The sequence below is a fragment of the Ictidomys tridecemlineatus genome, chromosome 12 (genome assembly GCF_052094955.1).
Source record: "Ictidomys tridecemlineatus isolate mIctTri1 chromosome 12, mIctTri1.hap1, whole genome shotgun sequence".
In the NCBI taxonomy this organism is placed as follows: domain Eukaryota; kingdom Metazoa; phylum Chordata; class Mammalia; order Rodentia; family Sciuridae; genus Ictidomys; species Ictidomys tridecemlineatus.
Genome location: NC_135488.1, coordinates 17,338,678 through 17,362,887, shown reverse-complemented (window position 1 = coordinate 17,362,887; position 24,210 = coordinate 17,338,678). Strand labels below are relative to the sequence as shown.

The following is a 24,210-nucleotide window of genomic DNA, read 5'->3' as shown; positions in this document are numbered from 1 at the left end:
AGACACCACCACAATCCCACCCTGGAGGTGACTAACTTCTCAGACAAACCTGGTGAACAAGAGCCCGCAGCAAGTGGGGCTGTGCCGTTGTCACAATGGTGTGTGCGAGGACAGCGGGAGGCCTGTCCTCCAGGCCCGAAGATGGACACCCACGTGCTAAATCCTCTCCAGCTGCAGCAGACCCCCAGTGTCCATGGTGTCTGCTCCCTGCCGTCACCTGTGGTCAGCATGGCACAGTGAAGGAGGGACAGAGGAAGTGCCACCTTGGAGCGTCACGGCCGTCTCTTGTCCCAGCTGTTCTATTTTATGATCAGCCGTCCTCGCTCATCTCTTCCTGTGCCTATTTTATAACTCAACGTCACCACAGCCAGGCGCAGGCAGGAAAAGAAAACCACAGCACTTATAGGGTTTGGTCCCATCTGCAGTTCCTGGCGTCCCTGGAGAGCTTGGAACGAAGTCCCCGAGGGCGAGGTGGCTCATGTGGGTGAGTCGCTCACTCAGCCACTCAGCGGTGACTCCTTGGGCACCCACCGTGCTCCGGGAGCAGCAGGAGGCATGGGCTGTGCCCTGAAGGCAGAGACCACCCTTCCCCGCTGCGCTCCTGCAGGGGACGTGGCCAGCAGACAGAGCTGAGGGACTAGAGGCCTAGAAAGATGCTTAGACACAGAAAGGTGCCCAGTGGGAGCCACCTCTTAGCAGAGCGGTCGGGGGGAGCTGGCCTCCGATGGCGCGGGGGCTGATGGAGGGTGAGGGCCACCCTGCGCTTTCCGTCCTGACCTCCTGGTGCTCCTCGACGCTCCGAGGTCCTTGCTTCCTGGTCCTTGCCCTTGCTGTCCCTCTGCCTGGATTTCCAGGTCCCTCCTTGTCCCAACAGAGCCTTCCCCACCTCCCCATCCGGAGGCCCTGGCCCACACAGGGCACCCTGTCACCCCGTCTCCTCTTGTCACTCTCAGTACCTGCACTTACCTGCCCGTGGGTTGATGGCTTTGGGCTATCTGGCCTAGGACTTAAGCCACACGGGAGGGTGACCTCCTCTCTTTCCCCACCAGCGCAAGCCCCAGCGATGCCCGTGGATCTCATCTGGAAAACCCCTGACCAGGGGGCTGCTGGAGATGCCACGCGTGGATGGGGACCCCAAGCAGGTTTGCTCCCAATGGCTTCCTGGGCGGCGGGGCAGCACCTGGGTGGACATGGAGCATCCGAAGGCCAGTCACACTCCCTCTGCACGAGGATCCTGAGAGCCCTGTGTGAGGAAGGAAGAGGTAATACCAAGGAGCCTGCTCCTAAAAACAACAGCAACGCCCAAATGGCCACCAGCAGAGGGCCAGGCCTCGGTGTGCAGCCCACCTGGCCCCCGAGGCTGAGCAAGCAGCCCTGCCAGGGAGAGGCTGAGCTGCACAACAGGGGCAGGGGCCACCTGCTGGCACTGACCAAGACAGGAGGGTGTCTGCCAAGGTGGAAGGTGGTAGTCCTGCCCCTGACCAGGCCTTGCCGCTCCTTGGACAGAGCAGGGCCTCCCAGGGGCTCCCAAGGATCCTGAAAGTGACATGTGACTGAAGTGACAGCCCCCATTGGCTCCCAGAGGTGACATGTGACAGAAGAGAGTGCTCACTGAATCCCAGAGTGGCATGTGACTGGGGAGGCAATCCCTTGCGCTCTAGAGACCTTGAGGAAAATGGCGCACTTGCTGGGGGGCAGGTGTGGGGCCATCTGGGCTGTGCCCCAGCCAGAGCCAGGGGAGTTTCTGACGGAGCCAAGCTCCTGGGCTCATGAAAAGGGACCCATTAATGAGACGCTTGGTCCTGGAGGTGGACGGGCCCCGTGTCTGCAGCTTGACTCAGTGTGGTGAAGGAGCAGCTCAGGTATTTGCATCCTTGGTGCTAATCAGGGCAACACAGAACCTACCTTTGAACACTCACCAACAAAAGGAACTAAATATACCCATCAGGGCCTTCATCATCTGCCTTCATATCACAATAAAATGTCAAAAGAGAAAAAAGGAAGCAGATTTCTGATATTATTACTTTGAACTTTCCTTGGTTATTCTCCCTTGGAGCATGACATTTACTGGAAAAAAAAATGGAGACTAAGTGGGGGGTTTTGTGGAGCTGGTGCTAATCATGCTTGTCTTCGGGACTCGGGCTCGAATCCTTCTGAACTCGGTGGGAGTCTGGGCTCTGGCTCTGGGGATCTCTTGCTGTAGCACAGACCACTCTGAAGCTCTCGGGCTGGGAACAGCCAGGTTCTTGTGCTCACGATCTCGTCGGTTTTGCATTTGAGACGTGAGGAAGACTCGACATTGGGGTTTGTTCCTGGATGATGGCTTCCTGGCTGGCTCAGGCACTGGGCCCCAGCTCTGGGATCTGCATGTGCTCTCTCTGCAGGGTCAGCATCCTCCCCGGGCTTGGCTTTCACGGTGTGGCTGAACCTGGGTGTCAGGTCTGTTACAGGGTGTCTGACTCCCTGCCCAGCAGGAATCCCAAGAGCCCATCTTCCACAAGGCCCAGGTGGCCGCTGTGAGCTTCTCATGACCCTGCCTTGGAAGACCCAAAGTATACCTGGGGCTGTGTCAACCACCACGTGGGGCAGCAGGGCCTGCCCAGAGCCAAGGGCAGGGACCAGATTGTGGTCAGCCGAAGCCACCGCAGTCCTCGGTCAGCTTCAGTCTATCGGGACGTTAACACTACTTTCCACCACAGAGGGGCGGCTCCCAGAGGTTCCTGCAGACCACAGCCATGTGTGGAGGGCAGAGTGGGGCCTGCCGTCACGTGCCACCTCCCGTTACCTGCCACCTGCGAGAACCCCTGGGCCTGCCTTCTCATTTCCACGCTGGCAGGTAGCTTTAAAACCATTGCACGACCTGCTGATTGGCCACGCAGTGCTGGCTGCAGAGGGCACCCTGCCTTTGATGCGGCTTTTGATGGGATTCTGCACGTGAGAACTTTGTAAGCTCCCCCTGGGAATGCCACATCAGACCTTCTCCGACCCCCACCTGAGCTCCCGACACTAACCACTGGGCTTCGGAGCTGGTGTAGACTCCCCAGTGTTGACCGTGGCAGGCCCCCACCCTGTGATGCCCGGAGAGCTTCCTCCCACTGCCATGGTCCCCAGAGGCACTCCCAGGAGACTCCCCAGCCTGACCCCTGCTCCGGCCCTCCTGGGAACCCCAGCACCGTCCAAGGCAATGGTGCTTCCCCCTCCTGCAAAAGGTGCCAGGTGCCCGTAGGGGTCAGAGGGACACTGTGGAGTCAGGTCGGAGCCTCGGGTGCTGGCTCTGGAGAGCACGTGGGCCAGTGTCGATGAGGCCCGAGTCCAGCCGAGCACACACCGTGCGCCCCCAGGGAGAAGGCCGCTCGGAGAGGACAGACTGTCTTGGGGACACTGCTGAGGAACAACCACCACACCTGTGGCTGAGGTCCTGCCTGAGCCGTGTGTCCAGGTCTCACAGCTGACACACACAGAGTCCTGCTGTGCAGCCGCCTGCAGATGCCCAGACGGAGGCGCCTGCCTCCAGGGCTGGAGTCCAGGGGTCGCAGGCAGGGAGACGGGCTGCTCAAATGGAACAATGGAGCTACGAGGGGCAGAGGGCAAGGACTTGTTGAGCACAGAGGAGAACCCTGAACCCAGGGCTCTGGGGCAGTGTCCAACCTGAGCCCCAAAGGCTGAGGACAGGGCTGAGGAGCAGGGAGTCCTGGGATGGACGAGGGATGGCTCCAGGGCGCTGGAGCTCCGAGTGTGGGGTGGATGGGTGGGGGGACTGGCATCCGGATGGTGGGCTAGACCAGGACTTGGACACTCAGGCCAAGCCACATCTAGACTAGTAACAATCGGGTGGCTTGATTGAATTCTCTTCCGTTGGAGGAGGCCCCTGTTTACAGAGGGCCTGGAAGCCTTTCAGCCTCTGCACTTCAATTAGCAGAACTGGGACGACGGAACTTGCTTCCCCCCACCCCGCTCTGCTCGGGGAGCATCAGAGGAGATAATATACGAAAAGAGGCTTGGAAATGGCCTAGCAGGGAGGGAGGGCACCCAGAACTGCGCAGGTGCCTGGCAGACCCCCCAGGTCTCCCCGTCGACCCCGGCAGCCCCGTTCTCACTTTGTGAGAACTTGTCAGGCTGCAGGGTCAGAACCGGCCGACCCTGAAGGCTGGCGCTTAGTCCTCAGACCTCCCCTCCTTCTCCACCCAATCAAGACCCACCCAAGAAGCCAATTCCTCCCTGGCTGCACTTAGGGCCTCTGGCTCCCGGTTGGGCTCAGCGTTTGATCTATATAAGTGAATCCAATTTAGCTGATTCATCTCTCGTGTTTAATTTTTATGTTAACATAACAAGGTTATGTAACTGAACATGAGAGGCCAGGGACAGAATCTATAATTTATAAGTGGCGGTTACGGTTTTAAAAGAGTTTCTGAAAGAAACCGGTTGAAAAGCCAAGTCCTCTGACCAGCGTTTTCTCTTAGGAGCCTGGAAAGCTTTCAACTGGGTTTAAATGTAAAATCAAAGCTATTGGCATTTAACAGCCCCTGTCTGAAAGTCAGGGTTGACTAGACCCAGCTGCCAAAAGAGGGTTTCCCAGAGTAAATGTATTTCCGGGGCCTTATCCCTGGGGCAGGAAGGCTACGTGCATGGAGAGAGACTTCTGTGTCCCTGGGATTGTCCAGAGTTATGCGTCCTGTCCACAGGATTCTGCAGGACAAGGAAGCCCGAGCGTCGTCCCCTGTTTTCTGGGGCTTTGAGCTGCGGCAGGGGAGGATCCTCCGGGGCCCCTCCTGACCTAGGCCCAGTCTTTCTCACACCCTGAGGCTCCCCCGGCATATGGCGGACGTGTGAGCTTCTCCCAGCGATCCCGGGTTCTGGGAGCTGGATGGCTGTGGCCCCTGGAGAGCTGAGCTGGTCATCACCGTTTCCTGGGTGAGTCACCCTGGCAGGCGGAGGTCGCGACGAATCAAGCTTCATTTCACTCCTGGATCTGGAGGTTCCGCATCCTAGATGGAGTGGGGGGCACCAGTTGGGCCTCTGGGGAGGAGCCGGTGGCAGACGGTGGCACGACAGGGGCCATGTAAGGGAGGAAGAGGCTGCCTCCTGAGACGGGGTCAGAGGACCTTCAGGGGAGTGGCTGCCCTACCACTAGGGGCTCACTGGACAGCGGCCTTGCTTCTTCCTGTCATTGTCCTTGGTTTGTCCCCCACAGATCCCACCTCCCAACGTCCCCACGCTGAGGGCCACTCCTGACACATGAGCCCTTGGGGACATGCTCAAGTCACACCTAATCCATGGGCAGGGTGCCCACCCAAGATCCAAGGACCACCACCAAGAGCAGGCCTGGGTCCACACCCTAGGCCCACGACCTGGGGGCCTTAGACACCCCACCCTGGGGGGCTTTGGGCTCCCAGGAGAAAGGGCCCTGGGCTCGCTTCTCTCCCCCAGGCTTTATGGCGCAACGTCCTGAGTGGACGTGCAGATGCCTGAGCCCAGCGCCAGTGGCCCAGCTGGGTGCTGACCAGTGCCCAGAAGGCCCAGGGCACTGCTGGCCCTCTCTCAGGTGGACAGGGGCTCCACACCCCAAGAACAGAGGGCAGGGTCTGGCCTCCCGTCTCCTTCACGGAAGCCACTCCACAGAGTCCCCAGAGGAGAGCTGCACAGGGACCTCCTGGAGCGGGAGGGTTGTTATGGCAACACATGGCCCTGCGTCTCCAGAGGGGGTCAGCCCAGGCGGCGAGGGAGGTGCTGGGAGGCAGAGGTCACCCTGCAGAGAGCTCAGACCACACGGATCTGCACGTATGCAACTGGTCAATGGCTGGTGGGGAACCCTTACCCACGGCAGCAACAGGCAGACTCAGGGACAGTGAGGGGATGGGGTCTTGGCCTGGACTCAAATGGGAACTTACAGTTGCTCCTGCCAGCCTCTGAGCAGGGCTGTGGGCCAGGCATGGGGACCTCTGCAGTCCCTGTTCCCACAGTGGGGAGCTGTGTGGTGCAGGAGGGGGGTGTAAGTGGGGTGCTGTGGGGTGCAGGCGGGGAGCTGCACAGTGGGGAGCTGTGTGGTGCAGGAGGGGGGTGCAAGTGGGGAGCTGTGGGGTGCAGGAGGGGGTGCACAGTGGGGAGCTGTGGGGTGCAGGAGGGGTGCACAGTGGGGAGCTGTGGGGTGCAGGAGGGGGGACCACATGGTAGGGAGCTGTGGGGTCAGGAATGGGCCAGCATGGAGGCGGGGGACGCTGCCGAGGGCATCACAGGAGAGCGGGCACAGGAATGCCACCCAGCACCCAGTGCAATGGGGCAGGTCTGAGAGCCCTAGGGGGATGTCCACTCGACTCCCTGTGGATGGAGGGAGGATGATGCTGGGGTCCCCGGGGTGAAAGGCCAGCTTTGGGTCCCTGGGGACAGGCAGGGAGAAGGTCTCAGTAGGAGGACCTGGAGCTGCAGGAGCCTTGGACTGACCCTGCCCTGGGACACTCCTGTCCCCCCAACACACCTGTGTGTGGGGTCTTTTCCCAAGGCCATCTCTGCCCCAGCTCCCTGGGCACACAAAGTGGGCAAGGCCTGGTGGCAACACAGGCTGTCCAGGAGATGTGGCCCCTGGAGCTGGCGTCCACCCTCACAGGCTCATGTGGGTGAGGACCAGGGCCAACGAGCGCTCACCCCAGCCGAGGATGCCCCTGCCACCTCTGGTGTCCTTCAGCACTCAAGGTCATGTCGCATCCACTGATCCTTCCAGCAGCTGCCAGGACGGGGCAGGAGCAGCCAGGTGGCCCTCAGACCTCCTCCCTCTGTGTCCTCGCCCAGCTCCTCACACCCAGGGGTCACGGGAGCACAGCAGCGAGCTGGAGGGGTCCAGTGCCCAGCGCGTGTGGCTGCCAGGAGCTCTCCTGCCTCCTTTCTGGGCACAGGCAGCAGGACGAGGCAGGACAAGGCAGGACGAGAGGTCCCCAGGCCAGCTGGGGACAGGGCAGCTGCTGGGTGGGGCGTGAGGCGCAGGTTCTCTTGCCTGTGGGTGCTGGGGCACGGGGACCACCCTGGCTCTGTGTTGGGTGAAGACCTCAGGGACTCCTGGGCCGTGGCCTTGGAACCTCGGCTGCCTGGGTCCTCACCCATGTTCACGTGCCCAGGTGCTGTCTGCTGCGGCCTCTGGGGGGCCAGCCTGGGGCCATGCTCCTGGCTCAGGGAACAGGGACAACCAGGTGCCAGAGCAGGTGGTCACTTGGCCTCAGAGGTGCAGCACGGAGCCAGGATGCAGAGGCAGGCTGGCCACCAGCCTGGAAGGCTGAGGGCCTCGGCAAGGCCAGTGGACAGCTTGGTGGCCCCCGACCCCTGGTGTCCTCAGTGGGGAGGAAGCAGAGCCCAGCAAGACCCTGGGAGGACCAGGAGTCCCTGTGGCCAAGGCATGTTGTGTCGAGTGGAAGAACCTCAGAGACCAGGCTGACCCTGGGCCAGGGGCCATGGAGCCGCAGCTGACAAGGGGCCTTGGGACGTGCTGTGTCGAAGTCCATGAGTTCACCAGCATCCCATCCCTCCTCCCCTCTGCCCAACGCTCCTTGGTCTTTAACTTGTTTTAACTTTTTGAATTTGTTTGTATTTATTATCTATCTGTAATGCAAAAAATAAATGCCAGGCGGCCAGGGCTTGTGTTCTTATTGACCCCTGTAGCCCGGATCAGTTTCTGGCACTTAGTAGGTGCACTTTGTTGAATGAATGAATGAGAGTCTTTCTGTCTGTAAAGCATCAGTGTCCTCTTCACCTGGTCATGTTTGGGGGCCCCGCGGCCTGTCTCTCTCCCTCTGTCTCCCTGACAGTCAAGACTCATCTGCAAAACGGTCCCTCTGCCTCACCTCCCCCTCCACGTTTCCCGCTCCTCCCCGCACCTTCCATTCCACACACACCTCCCGCAGGGTCATCTGTATAAACATGACCAGACACCAGTTGGCTTCATATAGACACGTTTGTCCCCTCCCAGCTCTGCGGCCACAGGTCACCCTGGCTGAGAGAGCTCATCCTCCCCGCAGCTCCCCGTGGCCCAGGTAGCCCTGGGCTTGTGGCCACCTCGCCCCAGTCTCTGTGTCGGTCTCCACAGGCCACCTCTTCCCTGTGTGTCCCTCCTTTTCTCATAGGACGGCAGTGAGAACAGCTGCGTCCCCCGATATCAAAGATGACTCCATTTTGACTAATCCACCTGCAAAGAACCTATTTCCCAATGAGGCCCATTCTGAGGTGTGAGGTGGAGCTGTCGGCCCACTCTGTCCAGGACGGCCAGCAGCTCCAGCCCAGGCACCCCTTGCCCGGATCCTAGGCCCCTCCCCTCCTCCTCTGTATTCCTTCTCTCTTTTCTGTGGCCTCACCCTCTTCTTCCCCATTGTGACAGGTCCCCTGGCCTCTCTCCTGGACTATTTCCATCAAGGGCTGCACCAGTCCTGTGTCAGTCCTTGGTCCACTGCCTGCCCCTCTGTGGGAGGCCCTGAGAGCATTTCTGTAGAGTGAGCATTTCTCGGCTGCGCTCTCTCAGGCTCGCCTCCTTCCCACAGCATCAGCCCCAGCCAGAGCCCCAGGAGGGGAACTACCCACCAGCTTTTCCTGGGGACCGGCTGGCACACTGCTGTCACCTTGATTTGCTGGTCCAGTCCCTGCTAAGGCTCACCCTGGAAGTGGCCCTCTCTCTGGCACGGCAATGTGCTGATTCCTCCTGGGACCGTCTGAATGGAGGTCCCCCTCCCACATCCAAGGAGGTGGTTTCTGACCAAGATGAGACCCAAACAGGCAGCTGGGAAGGGGCCCGGGCAGCGGGCAGAGGTGGACAAGAAAGCACAGGACAGCGCTGGGCACCCAGATCAGGGCTCAAGGGGAGGGTCTGCTTGGAGCCTGGAAGTGTCCCTGGGGTGTGGGCTCCTGTGGGTGGGGTAGGGGGCTCAGGCCTCATGCTGGTGGGAGGGGACCCGGTGCCCTGTGACCACTGACCAGGGGTCGTGTTCCTGTACAGTTTTGTTCCAATGCCACTTGGTGGCATTTGCTGCCCTCGATGCCCTCTGCATGGTGGTCTGCTGGCTTGTTGAGGATGGCCACAGAATGCCCCACAGAGGCAGCCCGGCCGGTGCCTGGGGCCACCCAGTCTGCCACCAACACAGGTAACGTGGGGTTGCAGGGGTCGGGGGTCATGACATCTCATGCTGGGAGTCCCCGCGTCCTGGTTGGCTGGGGGTGGGGGACATTGCAGGTCCCACCCTGGTGGTGGGCCTCCAGCAGCCCTGGCCTTTGTGACAGCTCCCCCCGTCCTCCGTGTCCAGGGTCTGACATCCAGAGGATGGATGTCTGTCCTCTCAGGCCCAACGCTAGCCTCCTTGTCCAACAGGCAGGAGAGCTCTCCTGGGCCTCTGGGGCAGTCAGAACTGGGCCAGGGGGAGCACCCAGCACCAGGTGGCGATGGAGCCCTTGGGGTGCCCCATCCGCCCCTCCCCAGCGTCTCATTCCTTCTCTGCTCAGTTTGGGGACACAGCAGGCGTGACACCAAGATGGGTGACTTGGGTTTCCTGCTCCCTTCCTTGCCTCTGCCACGGGAGACACCTCAACTCCAAGGATGAAGGTGGGAGGCTGGGGGCAGGAGCCGGGGGCAGCACCCGCGCACGCTGTCTCTGCTGGGAGCTCCTTCTCGCCTCCCGCTCGGGCAGCCCCATCCCTGGGCTCCTGCCCCTCTCCAGTCTTCCAGTGAGAGTGGGTGACCCTTGCCTGCTTCTGCCCACTGGGAATGAACGCTTGTCCATGCACAAAGCCCAAGAGAGTCCCTGCCGCTCCCTGCTCGGGCTCCTCGCGGGGCAGGCGGGGCGAGGCCGTAGGCACCTTTTCCTCCTCCTGCCCTGGTGGTGGGGTGCTCCATGATGGTGGGAGAAACCAGGGGAAAGGAGAGGGTGTGGTCAGTGGGTGTGCCCCTAACCAACCAGCTCCCTGAGAGGGATGCCTGTGGTCCCTGGCAGCCCCTCTCCACCTCTGCAGGTCCTCTTCCATGGACTTCAAAACTGCAGACGGAAAGTACTCAGAAAAACATCTTGTCTCTCCCTAAGCAGAACCCGGGGCAGGGACTATTTACGTAGCGTTTACACACATTGGGGCTTGTAAAAAATCCAGAGAAGGTTCAAAGCATCGGGAGGCCATGCACGGCCATCTGCAAATCACCACTATTTTATGAGCGACTCAACCCCAGATTAGTGCTCTATCACTGAACCACATCTCCAACCTGAATACGGAACACTTTTAATAATTTTCTGGTGTCCCCCTTCCTGGCCCCCAAATCTCCACAGTGCAGGGTGGATTTTCAACAGAGAACTGAGTAAGCACCTGATCCTCCGTGAAGCCTAGAGCTGGGGGCACTGACCTGACTGAATGGTGGCATCAGCCACCGTGGCCATCAGGCTGCGATTATGATCAGCGTGTCAAACCTAATGGCAAAAGCAAAGTCCTTTAAGAATCAAGTGAGAGGCATGTCAAGCTCAGGCTCTGATGGGTCCCCAGAAAACTGAACCAACAGCTTATGTGAGATAACTAGCCAGTGCTAAAATTCATTTCTGGAACTTTTAGGTCACTGCATGGGAAGCAAGAAACACTAGGCTTGAACCATCCCATGATCATCTATTGGCTGCTCTGAGTCACCTGCAGAGATGCAGGAATCACTAACCCACATCACTTCGCCTTCCACAAAAGTCTATACTCGTGAAGAACATTTTTATTTTTCTATTTTTTGGGCACCAGAAATTAAACCAGGGGTGCTTTACCACTGAGCCACATCCTCAGCCTCTTTTTTTTTCTCCATATTTTATTTAGAGACAGGGTCTCGCTGAGTTTCTTAGGGCCTTGCTAAGTTGCTGAGGTTGGCTTTGAACTCACCATCCTCCTGCCTTGGCTTCCCAAGACACTGGGACCACAGGCGTGCACCACTGTGCCCATCCGGTGAAGAATACTTGCAGAATGCACAGTAGGTCTTTCCTGGTATTAATTTTACTATGTGCATTACGACTTAATGGAAGTAGAATTCATCGTGCCATGACTTTCCTGACAGTGGTGCTAAAGGAGAAGAAAACACCGACCAGGTCCCCCCCCCCCAGCCACGTGCACTTCGGGAGAAGTTTCCTGGCACTAAGAGCAGTGGTCACTGGGGTCAGACCCCGCCTAGCTGTGCACCACCAAAGTCAGCCTGCGGCTTGCATCTCTGTGCCCTGCAGAGCTCGACACACAGCAGCTCAAGACGCACCGGCTGGCACATAGCACCAGGGCTGAGGGTGGAGACCAGCGGCCTGGAGAAGGGAAGGCTCGTGGGAGACATGTCCACCGCCCAGGGGAGGGCTAGCCAACAGCCCGCTGGCCAGCCACACAGGCTGAGTTTCTGACAGTGAGGTTAGGGAGCGGGCCAAGGAAGCTGCCAAAGGAAATGCCTCCTTGGCCATGATGTTCTAGGATGCCTGGCCTTCATTTCTAGTCTCATGACCTGAACACCTAAGAGCCCTGTCCCTCCAGTGATAAATGACAGAGGTGGAAGGAGCATCCTTTGCTATTCATCACAAGCCCTTTTTCAACCCCACCTGAGCTTAATGAGGTCGCCCTGGGAAAGCCCCTCAGGATGGGTATGTGAATCCACAGGGGAACCTACCAGGGGATCAGAGAGCTAGAACTTCCAGCCCCACCCTCATCCTTGCCCCCCTACCTCTGGGGAGGGCAGAGGGGCTGAAGATTGGGTCGATGACCAATGGCCAATGTGTAATCCGTCATGCACACATAACGAAGCCTCCACAAAAAAAACAATAGTGTTGGGGGAGCTTCTGGGTTACTGAGGGGCATGGAAGGGCGCACCTGGAGAGGGTATGGGAGCTGCGCACCCCTTTTCCTGCACCCTGTACCTCTCAGTCTGGCTGACCTGAGCTGTACCCTTGTACAACAACCAGAAATCTAGTAACCGAAGTGTTTTTCTGGTCACCTCTGATTTATAGGCGATCAGTCAGCAGCACAGGTGTTAATGTGGACATGCAGTTGGTGTCTGGAGAGAGGACAGTCTTGGGGACTGTCCTCAGTCTTGGTTCAGCCCTCAACCTGTGGTATTTGATGCTAACTGTGGACAAATTGTGTCCAAATTTAATTGAATTGCAGGACACAAAATTGACGACCAGAGAGTTGGACAGTTGGTAGGTGTGAGAAAAAATAACCCACACTTGGTGTCAGAAGTATTGTGAGTGACCATAGGTGGGATAGGGGTGGATCACCAGGTTGGACAGGGCAGAGTGGGGGGAAGGGAGGGGCTGGGAATGGGAAAGACAGTAGAAGGAATCGGACGTAACTTTCCTAAGTTCATATATGCATACATGACCAGTGGAACTCCATACCACCAAGTTCAACCACAAGAATGGGAGATTATACTCCATGTATGTATAGGTCCAAATACACTGTACTGTCATTTATAACTAAAAAGAACAAAATTTTTTTTTAAAAAAAGAAGTATTGTGAGAAAGTAGAGAAAAACATTGGGCTTCCTTCTTTTAAAGATCCTTCCCAACTCCAGGATGTCAAGGTCTGTGGTTCTCATTTTAATTAGACAGTTCAAATTGACTTTGGGAAGTTCGGCCTTTACCCACACAGAGGGTTCCCCTCCAAGATCTCGTTATAAGATGCCTCTACACAGGTGGAGCTTGGAGACCTGCAGCCATGTCTCTGAACTGTGACAGGAAGTCCCCTGTCCCCTCCCTAGGACACACACTCACCAGTTCCAGAACTGCTTCCTTTCAAAATAGGCTCTGGGCTCATGCGTGTACAACTTCAGGAGGATCTCAAGAACTACAGAGAAAGGAAAAGCCACTCGGCTAGGAGATGAAGGGGTTCTTCTCATCCAGGGCAATTAACATGGCGTTGATTAGAATGACGACATCATAAACCCAGACAAAGATCCTGCCTTGGGGGGAGAGAGAGACCCTGTCACCCGCATTTCAGCGAAACGAGTGCGATCCTCTTTAGGGCCCTACCGGAGAGACTTTATTTCTCAGCATCCCCAACACACACCACTCCTCACCCAGGAAGGTTCCAGCAGAGCTGGAATTCATCTGCCTCTGCTACCCTGGTGCAGCCTTCCTTTCCCAAGAGGAACCAAGGAGGGAGAGAGGTGCAGCTTCCCCAGGCTCCCCTAGGGGGCAGCACCTGGGTCAGATGAAAGCTGAGGCAGAATCAGGGGGCAGGGAGGTGGTTAGGGTTCGGTCCAGGATGTCCCCAGGAAAAATCGCAGCCTTAAATAAGAGAGCTTCAGAAAACCTACTCCCCATGCACACCTTCCAGGTCTAGCTTCCTAAGTTTGGAGACAAAGTGGGTGAACAAGCCAGCCTGCCAGCCCCGCTTCAGCTCCCCCTCCCAGCTCCTGCTCAGCTGCCCCAGGTGTTCAGGTGCCCCAGGGAGCCTGCCATACGCACAGGTAGGGGACAGCATGGAGAGGCCACCCTAGTGTCCTCCCCTGTGAGGAGCACTTCTGTGATTCAAGATTGGAATTGACAGAAAAGAGTCTCCGTGTAAAGATCTTTGATAAATTCCAAATGCAGGCAGCTAACAGGGACATTCACCTGTCTCAGGGGCTTCGGAGCCATTTGCTTTTATGAAACATTAAATGTAAAGAAAACAAGAGGCCACTATGGCTGAGAATAGGCCGCACACGTTAAAAGTAAGGCCTTAAACCAGGATAAATGGCTCTTTCCAGAGGCCATCGGCTAGAAAATTAAGGGATACACAGTCCTCCTTTAGCAGTTATCCCAACAAAGCTGACTCATCAGTCCTGACCATAATTCACAGAATCAAAGTGCCAGGTTTGTGTCAACTTCGTGTTTATGCTGGTGGGGCCAGGACCTCCTGAATTCAGAGAGGGGTCAGCTTCCCTGGCTCAGGGGAAGGTTGTGGTTGCATGTTGCCTAATGCAAGTTATTGAGTTGAAGTTGCATTTGTTAATTCTAAAATATGGAAGGAAGTATGGTGTTTGGTCCACTTGAGGATTCACTCAATAGAGTATCAGACTTTGTTTCTTTTTTGTGGCACTGTGGAAATGTGAATGAGAACAAGTTGGTGACATCTTTCAGGTGGAAGCATTGTCCGAGGACACACTCATCAAGTTGGCCAAGAAGCCATTTTGTGAAGCCCCTGTTGTCTCAAGGCTTTTGACGATGAATTCATGTGTGGAGACGGTAATTCTTCATGGACCTTTGAATTTGGTGAGTCACGGAACGTATCTGAGTAGATCATCATTTACCAACATGTCCACAATAATCTCACATATTATGCATAACAGGTCATGGCTGGGTAAATATTACCATTTCCTTATTTGCTTTTAAGAAAAGTAATAATGACATTATATTTTCTCCTTTTTTTGCCTTGAAGTATGTCAGTGTCTTAACCAAGCATGATTGTTGGTAGGTAGGCTAGCAAGAACTTGAACTCAGGGATTTTACTGTCATGTAAATCTATTGTTTTTCATTGATTTCTATTAATATATCCAGGTTGGCATCCATTACCTTTTAAGTATTTCACTTTCCCAATTGTGGGCACCCTGACAGCCCTCAACCTTCTGTAAGCACAGACAACTCTATAAGGAACCTGAGGCTAAATTTCCCTGTGCATGTCCCCTTGTGAAACTGCTTAAGCACCACCTGGTTTACACACAGGTGGCATTTCTAGATCAAAGTGTGCATGTTTACTTCTTTGACTAAGCACTGCCAGGTGGCTCTTCTGAATAGCTCTACCTGTGGCCAGGATTGTATTATCTAGCTTTCTAACTTTTGCATGTGGAGTAGATACATAGTGGGAGCACACTGTTTTTGTTGGTATTTTTCTTGGTATCTATTCTGATGCTTTTCACTGGGGGATTTTCTCCTGTGAAAATGGGCTTCCTCTGGATGCCTCTGCCCGTTCCTCTACTTGACCTTATTTTCTTCTTCTTTTTAAAAATTTTTCAATGTGACTTTTTAATTTTAGTTTTATTAAAGACATTGTCCTTTGCTTGCATAGTCTATACCTAAATACTAATCCTTGCTCCAAGGCCCAGCTTGCTCTCAGCTGCCCCGGGAGGGGAACGGTCTTTGGTGATAGCCAAGAGACACCCCTGTAGGGGGCACACGTGCTCTGGCCCTCTGGTGTCTTGTCAGCAGTGCTTCCCATGCTCACAGAGGGTTTCAGACATTATAAAATTGAATGAGTTCATTCAGAAATTAGAAGTTCTATTGAAAGATATTTGCATGAGCCAAATAAAACCTATTTCTAGGCATCCTGGTGAAGACAAGGTTTTATCTTTATGTCTATGTTTTTTTCTATGTTTTGTTGTTGTTGTTAGAATGAAATTCATATGTTGCCAGACCATTCTAGCAGATGTGTAACTAGATGCCATTTAAATTACCCACTTTTAAATGGTAGACATTTTTTTAATGAACACTGCCTGTCTGCACCTTTTTTAAAAACAGGACTGGGCTGAGAAGCCCAAATACCAATGGTTAGCTGGAACATATTTTTCATTTGGCCTGTCAGTATTCCCTGAGGTCATCTGTGCAATCAGCTTCGTTACTCCTGCTCCCTCACTGGATTTCATAGAAACCATATGCTATGTATGAATCAGAGACACCAATCCCTGATTAGATGCTACCCTACTTTCCAGAAAAGACTGGGCACACCATGAGTTGCACAATGATGGGACCAGGGTCCAAAGGCTGCTGAGAGGGAAGGACTGGTTGTGAATGCATTTTTGAAGGCTCCAAGCTGGAACTCTAGAGGCACCAAGCAGGGCAGATGCTGGTGGGGGTATTTGGGTACTTGTTGGTGAACACATGCACACCTGAGATGGGTAGGCATGGAGGAGAAATCAGCAGCCCATAGGGCTTTTGAAAGTGGTCTTATGTGAAAAGAGGCTCAGGTATGGGCACAGGAAATGACATCATTTCCTTGACAATGGATCAAACAGAACATGGAACCCTGGTATCCAGGCACCCACTTAACTGACCGAGCTCATTTGGTTGGAGAAACTGGAGTGAGAAGGATGTTCCCCTGTCCTTGCAAACAATGCCGAGCCTCAGGCTCCCAGGAATCTCAGGGGGGCCAACTAACCCTTTTGTGGATACACTGGGTGAGGCTTCATCTTAGACGCCAGATCCTCTGGCAATTGTCGCAGAGGAGCTCAAGACTAACAGTGAGTAGCACAGGGCAGGTGAGCCCAGCAGGCCCTCTAGTCTGATCCCTGATGAATAGCCCAGGACTCCTATTCTGACTGTGTGTGTGTGTGTGTGTGTGTGTGTATGTGTGTGTGTGTGTGTGTGTGTGTGTGTGTGTGTGTGTGTGTTTGTACTGATGGGAACTGTCCCATTGTGCTTTGACTCTAGTGTATTGGCACAAGTCATTTTTCTGTTTGTCACCATTTCCATTTTGAACCAACCATTCTTGGTCCCAACCCAGGGTGAAAATAATCAGAACACGGAGGAGCCCTTCAGGGTACAGAGCCTTGAACCTTACAGGCAGGACCAGCTTAGGAATGAGCTCCTGCCTGTCATTTGTGGGAGGAACCTACATTTCAGCAGCAACATGGGGTTAATCTCCTGGGATTCCATCCCCACCCAGCAGGTGCTGGATCTCTTGTTCCCAAGGTAAGCACCAGACCACCAAGCCCAAGTGTGTAGCCCCCTCATGCCTGGGTCTTGGGGCTGCCATGTACCTCTCAGGGACCCAAAGGTTTGTGATACCTAATGAGATAGAGGACCACACTCATAGTGGAATTTCAGCCCCGAATGGGACGAGTCCTGGAGGTGCCTGCCACAGCCTTGCAAGGGGAGTGAACTTTCCCTCTTAGGCAGAGAAACCATCCTGACTCCAGCTGATCCACAGAGGTCTGTGGAGCAGTCCCCACACACCTGGCACCACAGCTCAATGGTGTGCACTGAGCTCATTCCCAGGTGGACTCAGCGAGGCCAGGTGGTCTTTCTGGTGTGATATTGGCTTCTTGAAGAACGTAGATCTGTGCCAGAGGCGTCTCAAAACTCGGGCCTTGGGAAAAGCACTTTTGGGTTAATAAAGACATGTTAGTATACATAGTGGGACAGAGCGTCCTAGCTGGGACATAGCTGGACAGGGGCTTTGGACATGGCAGCTCCCACACCCAGAGAGATGTGGGAATCAGCAGTTTGGGCTCATTCACTGATGAACATGGAGAAAGCACCCACTGTGTGAAAACACGTTTCCAGTCACATTTCATAATTCAGTGAAAAATGAAGTGCAAATGACCGCCATTGTGTCCCTTTTCATGGGGGTCAGCCTAAAACCGCAGGTGCCATGAGTACATATCCTACATGTGACTGCATCCCTGACTCCATGAGGCATAACTGCACGTTGTCCTCTTCAGTGACTATGGTGGACCCCTGGACCAACTTCAACATAGAATGGGCTTGGGGTCAAGAGGGTGGGCTCCTGTTTCCAGAATAGGGACCTGCAAGGTGATTTGACTTGGGAAGGCTGAGGAAAGACTGCTCTCCCCAATTCTATGTTCTGCCTGCAGTGTAAGGTGTGGGGCTTCAACAGTAGGAGGGGTAAGGCGGGGAGTTGTAGGTAGTCATGGTCCACTGGGGAAGCCCCTGGGACAATGGATCCCCCCACACCACACCTCCCTGTTCTCCCCCAGGGCCACAGAGATGTGGTCTGCACTCATGGGAAAAGAGAGGTCCACTGCTACTCAGGGGGACTCAGTGAGAGCTCACAGAGAATGAGGTAGCATTGCAGCCCATGCCAGGGGAGGAGGTGTCTCTTGAGCCCTGAGAAGAGTGGGCAGGAGGACAGACACTCCTGGAAGGTGCATTCCAGGTTGGAGAGCACGTAGCCAAGAGGAAGAAGAGTGTCAGGCCTGCCCAGAGGAGGGGAGAGCTGGTCATATCATGGATCTAACGCTCCTTCGTTGAAGGTTCTTTGCCTGTGGCAACCTGTCCTGGCCCTGCCTGTACAGCCACTGTGTCTGGTCTGAGGTGGACTGGTGTGTTCAGAACCAGGGACAGTTCAGAAGTGTAGGGTCAGAGGTTTTCTCTGGAGGCCATGGCGAAGGCAAGGCCAGGGTTTTGCTGACTCCACACCTGCCTCCCCACAGTGCCTCACCTTCCTTCCTGGGGACCTGGATTAACTTCTACACCGAGGCTTCCCATCAGCCTCCAGGCTCTCTGAGTCTGCAGCAGCTGCTGCCATATATGGGGCTCTTGCTGGTTGGTTTGTACCTGGAGCATCAAACATACCACCTCCTGGCCACAACTGAAGATGGCATATCAAGCCAGGCAGCGCCTGAGAGCCAGGCGGACCGGGGTGAGTACCTAAGGGTATATGAGAAGAGGTCCGACTCTTGTCCCACTGCAGGGAGTCTGTATGCCTGGTGTTGGGCTGGAAATTAGGATAAGCCTTTGTCCATTCAGGAAGTGACCCCAGTCTGCAAAGAGGTCCTGTGTGGGCTAAGGGCCTGAGTTCTTCCTGGCAGCAGGGGTATTGTCTGTCTGTGGGAAGGTCAGGGCAAGGCAGTCATGTTGGCATCTTTTCTCCTCTAGCTACAAGCTCAGTTCCTGTATCGGCTCCTCAGCCAACCCCAGAGCCAGAGCCTTCTCCCAGGGAAGGGGCAGAGCCGGAGTCCAGGACATCAGGGGTCTCCACTCGGTACTCCCCACGGCCCCAGTACAACAGGAGGGTGAGAGGCAGGTGCCTCATTCACGTCTACCTGGAAAATGAAAGGACAACACAGTATAGGAGCATCCTGGTGAGTCTTCGAGCAGGGGAGTCTCCTGGGAGCCCACAGTGGGGAAGACCGAGTCCACAGCAAATACCTTGGACTAGGCCTGTCTTCTTGAACTAGAGCTTCTGGAAGGTCAGGAAGGAGAGCATAAAATGAGGAAGAGGGAGGCAGGAGAGCAGCAGCATGCCAGGTCTGGGTGCGAGTGGGCCTGCGTGTTTTGGGGTGTGCAGGCCAGAAGTGCAGGAGTGAGTGCTGGGTTCAGAGGAGGTCAGAGAAATATTGAGGGTACAGGCCATCCTCTACTGACCTTGGTATTGAGGAGGAGTATATTGAACCGTGGAGGTTGAAGCAGAGGAGTTGGCAGTCATTTTCTTGTGTGTGGGAGGGGATATGTTGCTGGTTAAAGGGAAGGGAGCCATTGTAGAATGATTAGGGTGGATAGGTGTGGGTCACAGACAACTGGGGGCCTTGGAGGGGCCCATTAGTGTCCTAGTTTGCATGTATGTGAATAGAGATTTAGCGGCTCTCTCTGCAGGATCTTCCTGGGTGTGGAGTATCCATCATGAGACTCTGGTGTCCACCTCCAGGGGAGCCATGTTGAACCATGGCACCTGCTGAGTCCAAACCTCCTGACACCCCAGCAAGCACTGACACTCTCGAGCCCAGCAGCTTCCATGCCTATCATTAAAGAGTCCTAGTGTGTGTTGTGCCCTGGCTGTCAGGACCAAAACACCTAGGGTTTGTGCCTGGTCCACACAAAAATGCAGCTGCATCCCAGACCAGAGCAGGGATATGGAAGTCCACTGGACCATTCCTCCCATCTTGATGGGAGTAGAGTGTGTCTGTACAAAGCCTTTTGGTCCTTATTCCCTTGTCCCTGTAGGGCATAGCAGGTTGAAGCAAACTCTTGTACCAAGATTGGACTAGAGGCTCATAGGAAGACCCCACATGATCACATGAAGGCCTCAGGTAGCAGGGTAACAAGATGGTGCCCTTGTGTTGAGAGCTCTCTTGTCTCTGATTGTCCTTGAGCACTGTCCTCTGGGTAGCTACTCCCAAATTCCCTCTCTGATGAGCCTTCTCCAACCCTGCTCAGGTGACCTGCCAGGACAGCACTCAAGTCATCATCCGCAGGGCCTTAGATGCACACTTGCTCCAGCAGGAGGATCCAGAAAACTACGAACTTCTGCAAATTGTCTCGAACCATCAGAGTAAGTGGAACCATCAGAGGGTAGGGAGCAGTGAGTCACAGTGGGCTCAGGATAACTGGGAGACAAAACACAGTGTGCATTGACCCAATGCCCAGGAAGAGTATGGTGGGACTTGTGCACAAAACAAAGTGTAATGATGGGGCATAAATCTGCAGGTTCTTCATGTTCTCCAGGGGCTGTGGACCTGCCTATCATGTGTTCTTTCCTTGGCCTGAGGAGGCATTGCAAAGCTATTATCCACAAGGGGCCAAGAACACAGGCTTCTTTGTCTTGTGTTAAAGAAGACAGACAACCACAGGATGCCTACTTTGGCAGCCTTTCCTGACCTAGACGAGTACATGAGAAAAGCAGTTCAATGAACAATCATTTCTGGCTTCCAATCTTTCTATTCCTTGCAAACTGGGTCCACTTAGGACCAGAGGCCATTTCTAGAGAGAAGTGTGTGGTAGAATAGAACCCTTCACAGCTTGTAAACCCTTCTTGGAGAGAGAGAGGGGGGAGGGAGGGAGGAAAGAAGAAGGAGGAGGAGGAGGATGAGGAGGGGGAGGAAGAGGAGGATGAGGAGGAGGACGAGGAGGAGGACGAGGAGGAGGAGAAGGAGGAATAGAAAAATGAAAATAAGTTGAAGGAAGAGACCATGAATAAGAAGGTCAAGATGACTATTAGAAGAAGCATGAGGAGAAGATGAAGAAGAACAAGAACAAGAAGGAGAAACACAAGCCAAACAAGAAGTATAACAATAAATTGATTAAAAATGTGAATGAGAATTATACTCATGAGGAGGAAATGCAGAAGTGGGGAACTCAAGAGAAATATATTGCTCTGGATGGCACAGCCCTGCTGTGGACATCCTCCACCCATGCTCAACACACCTGCAAACCACACCCTCAAATTAGTGTAGCTTTGTATGAGTGGATGAATCCACTGGCAAGGTGGAGGCACCCACCATCAAGTGCTTTTCCCCAAACCCACCTGTGATCATTGCTGCAGTGGGGAGAAAACCTTGAACACATGAGTCTTTGGGGACCAATCCAGATACAAAGTCTAGCTGTTTCTCTTTGGTGGGTCCAACATGAACTAAGAGCGTCTGGGGTACAAGGGGCTATTTCCTTGAAAGGTGTTCCTGTAGTGGACCTCCTGTGCATAGAGGGTCCTCAGGGAGGAATCAGTGGGGAGTCTTTGGTGGAACAGTAGCTGGATTCGGGGGCTCTCAGGTCTGTGTGTGAGACCTGAGCTGGCAGAGGTTCTCAGTTGTGGGGGATGTTGGGTAGTATATTCCTTGATTGTCACCTACCACGCCTCTGCCCCTGCCTCTCCAGAGCTGAGGATCCCTGCTGATGGGAAAGTATATTACGACCTGGATGGAGGAGTGGATTATAACTTTATTCTTCGGGAAACAGCTGCCAGCAAGTCGTTGACGGTCAAGCCAAATGAGGTAAACAGCCACCTTCTTCAGTCTTTATTCCTGGTGCCACTCCACATCCTCCAAGGGGACAAGAACCTCAGGTTCTGGATGGATGTTGTAGAATGCCCACAGAACCAACTGCCAGGCTGGGTGGGGTGCAGTTGCTGGGCTTTGCTGATGTTGTCATCCCCCACAGTTCTTGGAGCCTTCTGTGGCAGTGGCATCCAGGACCCCAGCAGCTGTGAGCAGCAGCTCTACAGTGGCTGCAGGATCATTGCCCCAGGCCACCCAAAGCAATGAGTGCTGCATGAGAAAAGTCACCAGTAGCAGCTCCTCACTGCTTCACTCCAGCGAGCAGGTGGAAGACAGCCACTTTGTTCACGTCCTCCTAGAGGGACAGAGCCTGAGGGAGACAAAGTGCATCCTGGTAAGCCCGACAGCAGGGCTGCCTCTGGGTGTCCACACAGCGGAAGGCAGGAGACACAGCCAACCCTTGGGCTATGGTGGGAAATAAAGAAGAGAGAGGTCTGTCTTAAGGGCTTGACCTGAGGAGGGAGAGCCTCATCATGCCCAGCTCCAGTGGTGAGTGGGCCTGTGTATTGTGGGTTTTGCATTTGCAGGCCAGAAGTGCAGACGGAAGTGCTGTGGACAGATGAAGGCAGAGATATGTCTAGGGTGTAGGCTGCAGTGCCTAGAACTTGGTATTCTCAATGAGTGAGGTTGGAGCAGAGGAGGTGGCAGTGATTTGTCACATGTGTAGGAGGGGATGTGTTCCTGGTGGCAGGGAAGAGAACCTCCTTAGCATGACTAGGTGTAGGAATTTGGGGTCAGGATCACCTGGGGGTTCATGCCAAAGCTTCGGAATATTAGCCTTTGCATGTATGTAAATATGGAGCTAAAGGGGTTCTGGGCAGAATTTCTATGGATGTGCAGTAGACACACTAATGCTGCAGGTGTCCAGCTGCAGAGGAGACATGTTCAGTGACTGCCAGTGCTGAGTCCAGTACATCATTACAACCAGACCCGCACCGAGCTTCCAGAGGCCAGTGCTGTCATGAAGCACTCAAGTGCACACTCTTGTATCTGAGTCTGTTTTGTGTAGTGGCAGTCAGGACCAAAATTTTCAGTGCATCTGCCTCTTTTTCTCCTGAATGTTTGACCACAGTCTTCTGGGTAGCTCCTCTAAAAGCCATTCTCTGATGACATTTGTCCCACCCTGATCCAGGTGACCTGTAAGGAGACGGTGACAAGCCTCATCCGCAGGGCCTTGGACCAAAATTTGTTGCAGCATGAGGATGTGGACAACTTTGAGCTGCTGAGTATGATGTCTGAGGATGAGAGTAAGTAGGACAATCAGACAGTGGGGAGACATGATCCACAGTGGGCTCAGGATAACTCACAGCCAAGAGAAAGTGGGCCTTGTCCCCAAAATACCAAAGTGTGGTGGGCCTGGCAGAGACTCTCAGGAGTTGTGGGTGTTTTGTGGTATAATCCTTGAGTGCCACCTAACAATTCTCTCCACTTCGCTCTGCAGAAATCAAGGTCTCTGACCACTCACTGGTGTGTCTGTCCATGAATCCGGGAATAAAATATTTCATCGTGAGGAAACGCCCCCAGGTCAAGGAAAAGGAGGTAAACACCTACCTTATTCAAGCTGTACTTGTGCTGCCATTCCACTCCCACCTGGGGAAATAAGAAGCCTGAGCACCTGGACATATGTGCTAGAAGCCCATAGAGCCAACTGACAGGCTGGGGTGGCTTTCTGTTTCTGGGTTTGCTGATGTTCCATCCCCCACAGTTCTCAGAATCAACCTGCAAGTCCTCCAGGCCGCTTTCCCACAAGCAGGTGGGAGACACCTGCTTAATTCGTGTCCACTTAGAAACACAAAGTCCAAAGATGGCCAAGACTGTTTTGGTAAGCCTGGGAGCAGGGGTGTCCCCTGGTGCTTACACCTGGGTGGGGAACAGACACTGGTCCAATACCATGGACTACTCATGCCCTCTTGAATTTGGAGCTTCTGGATGATCAGGAGGATAGAGGGGAATCAAGAAGGGAGAGGTCAGTGTGAAGGGCTGGAGCTGACATGAGGGAGAGCAGCAGCTTGTCCACTGCCATATCTGAGGGAGTCTGTGTGTCAGGTGGCAGCATGCAGTCCAGAAGGGCAGGGGCAGGTATGGTGACAGATGAGAATAGGATAGGACCTAGGTTGCAGGTTCCCTTGTATGGGATGCTGACATCTATGGAGGAGGACATCAGTGTGAGGTTCTGCATGTTCCTTGAACAAGGAGCTGAGAGAGTCTCTCTGCAGAGTCGATATGGATGTGGAGCAAGCACACTAAATGTCCAGGTAACCCAATGACCACGCTTGCCGGATGAGGTGCCCTCCTACATCCCAGCCAGCACTGAGCCTCTGGAGGCCAGGAGCTCTTGTGGCTATGTTTCAGCACTCCTGTGTGTGGTCATGTTCCTGGGTCTGTTTTTGGCCCTGGCAATCCAGACCAAAGCCTCTAGGTTTTGTGCCTAGGCCATTCCCAATGCCGCCTGCATCCTCGGGCGGACCTGGGATCTTGGAGGCTATTGTCCCATTCCTCCCAACTTGTGGGATGAGATTGCATCTGTATGCAAGTAGTTGAGTCTTTTCACTTCGAGAGGAGTGCAGCTCCACAAAGAGCAATGGCAAGCCCAGGAAGTCCTATGTACAAGGATTGGGCTAGTAGCCTATGGGAAGAGCCTACACGATGCGCAGGAGGTCACCCTCAGGTAGTAGGGTCATAGATGTTGCCCTTGTATTTAGAGTGGAGTGCCTCCAGAATGCCCCTGCCCACTGCCCTTGAGTAGTCACTTCAAGGCCCATTTCCTGAAG

The 24,210-nt window shown here is 54.5% G+C and overlaps 1 protein-coding gene across 1 annotated transcript; it reads left to right on the top strand.

The window, feature by feature from the left end:
* Nucleotides 1–4,116: 4,116 nt before the first annotated feature.
* LOC144369517 (uncharacterized) lies at nucleotides 4,117–21,860 on the top strand. Its single transcript, XM_078029790.1, has 9 exons — nucleotides 4,117–4,911; nucleotides 8,969–9,113; nucleotides 14,076–14,207; nucleotides 16,432–16,619; nucleotides 18,104–18,312; nucleotides 18,549–18,754; nucleotides 19,827–19,941; nucleotides 21,261–21,376; nucleotides 21,543–21,860. The coding sequence occupies exons 3-9, from the start codon at nucleotides 14,160–14,162 to the stop codon at nucleotides 21,858–21,860; spliced, it is 1,200 nt and encodes a 399-aa protein (XP_077885916.1). The 5' UTR covers nucleotides 4,117–4,911; nucleotides 8,969–9,113; nucleotides 14,076–14,159.
* Nucleotides 21,861–24,210: the final 2,350 nt, after the last annotated feature.

Bases quoted from the DNA above. Each gene is read 5' to 3' on its own strand.
- LOC144369517 (XM_078029790.1), top strand. From the start codon at position 14,160: ATGAATTCATGTGTGGAGACGGTAATTCTTCATGGACCTTTGAATTTG. The intron at 14,208-16,431 runs GTGAGTCACGGA...GTCCCAACCCAG, and splicing joins TTCATGGACCTTTGAATTTG to GGTGAAAATAATCAGAACAC. The intron at 16,620-18,103 runs GTAAGCACCAGA...GCCTCCCCACAG, and splicing joins CTGGATCTCTTGTTCCCAAG to TGCCTCACCTTCCTTCCTGG.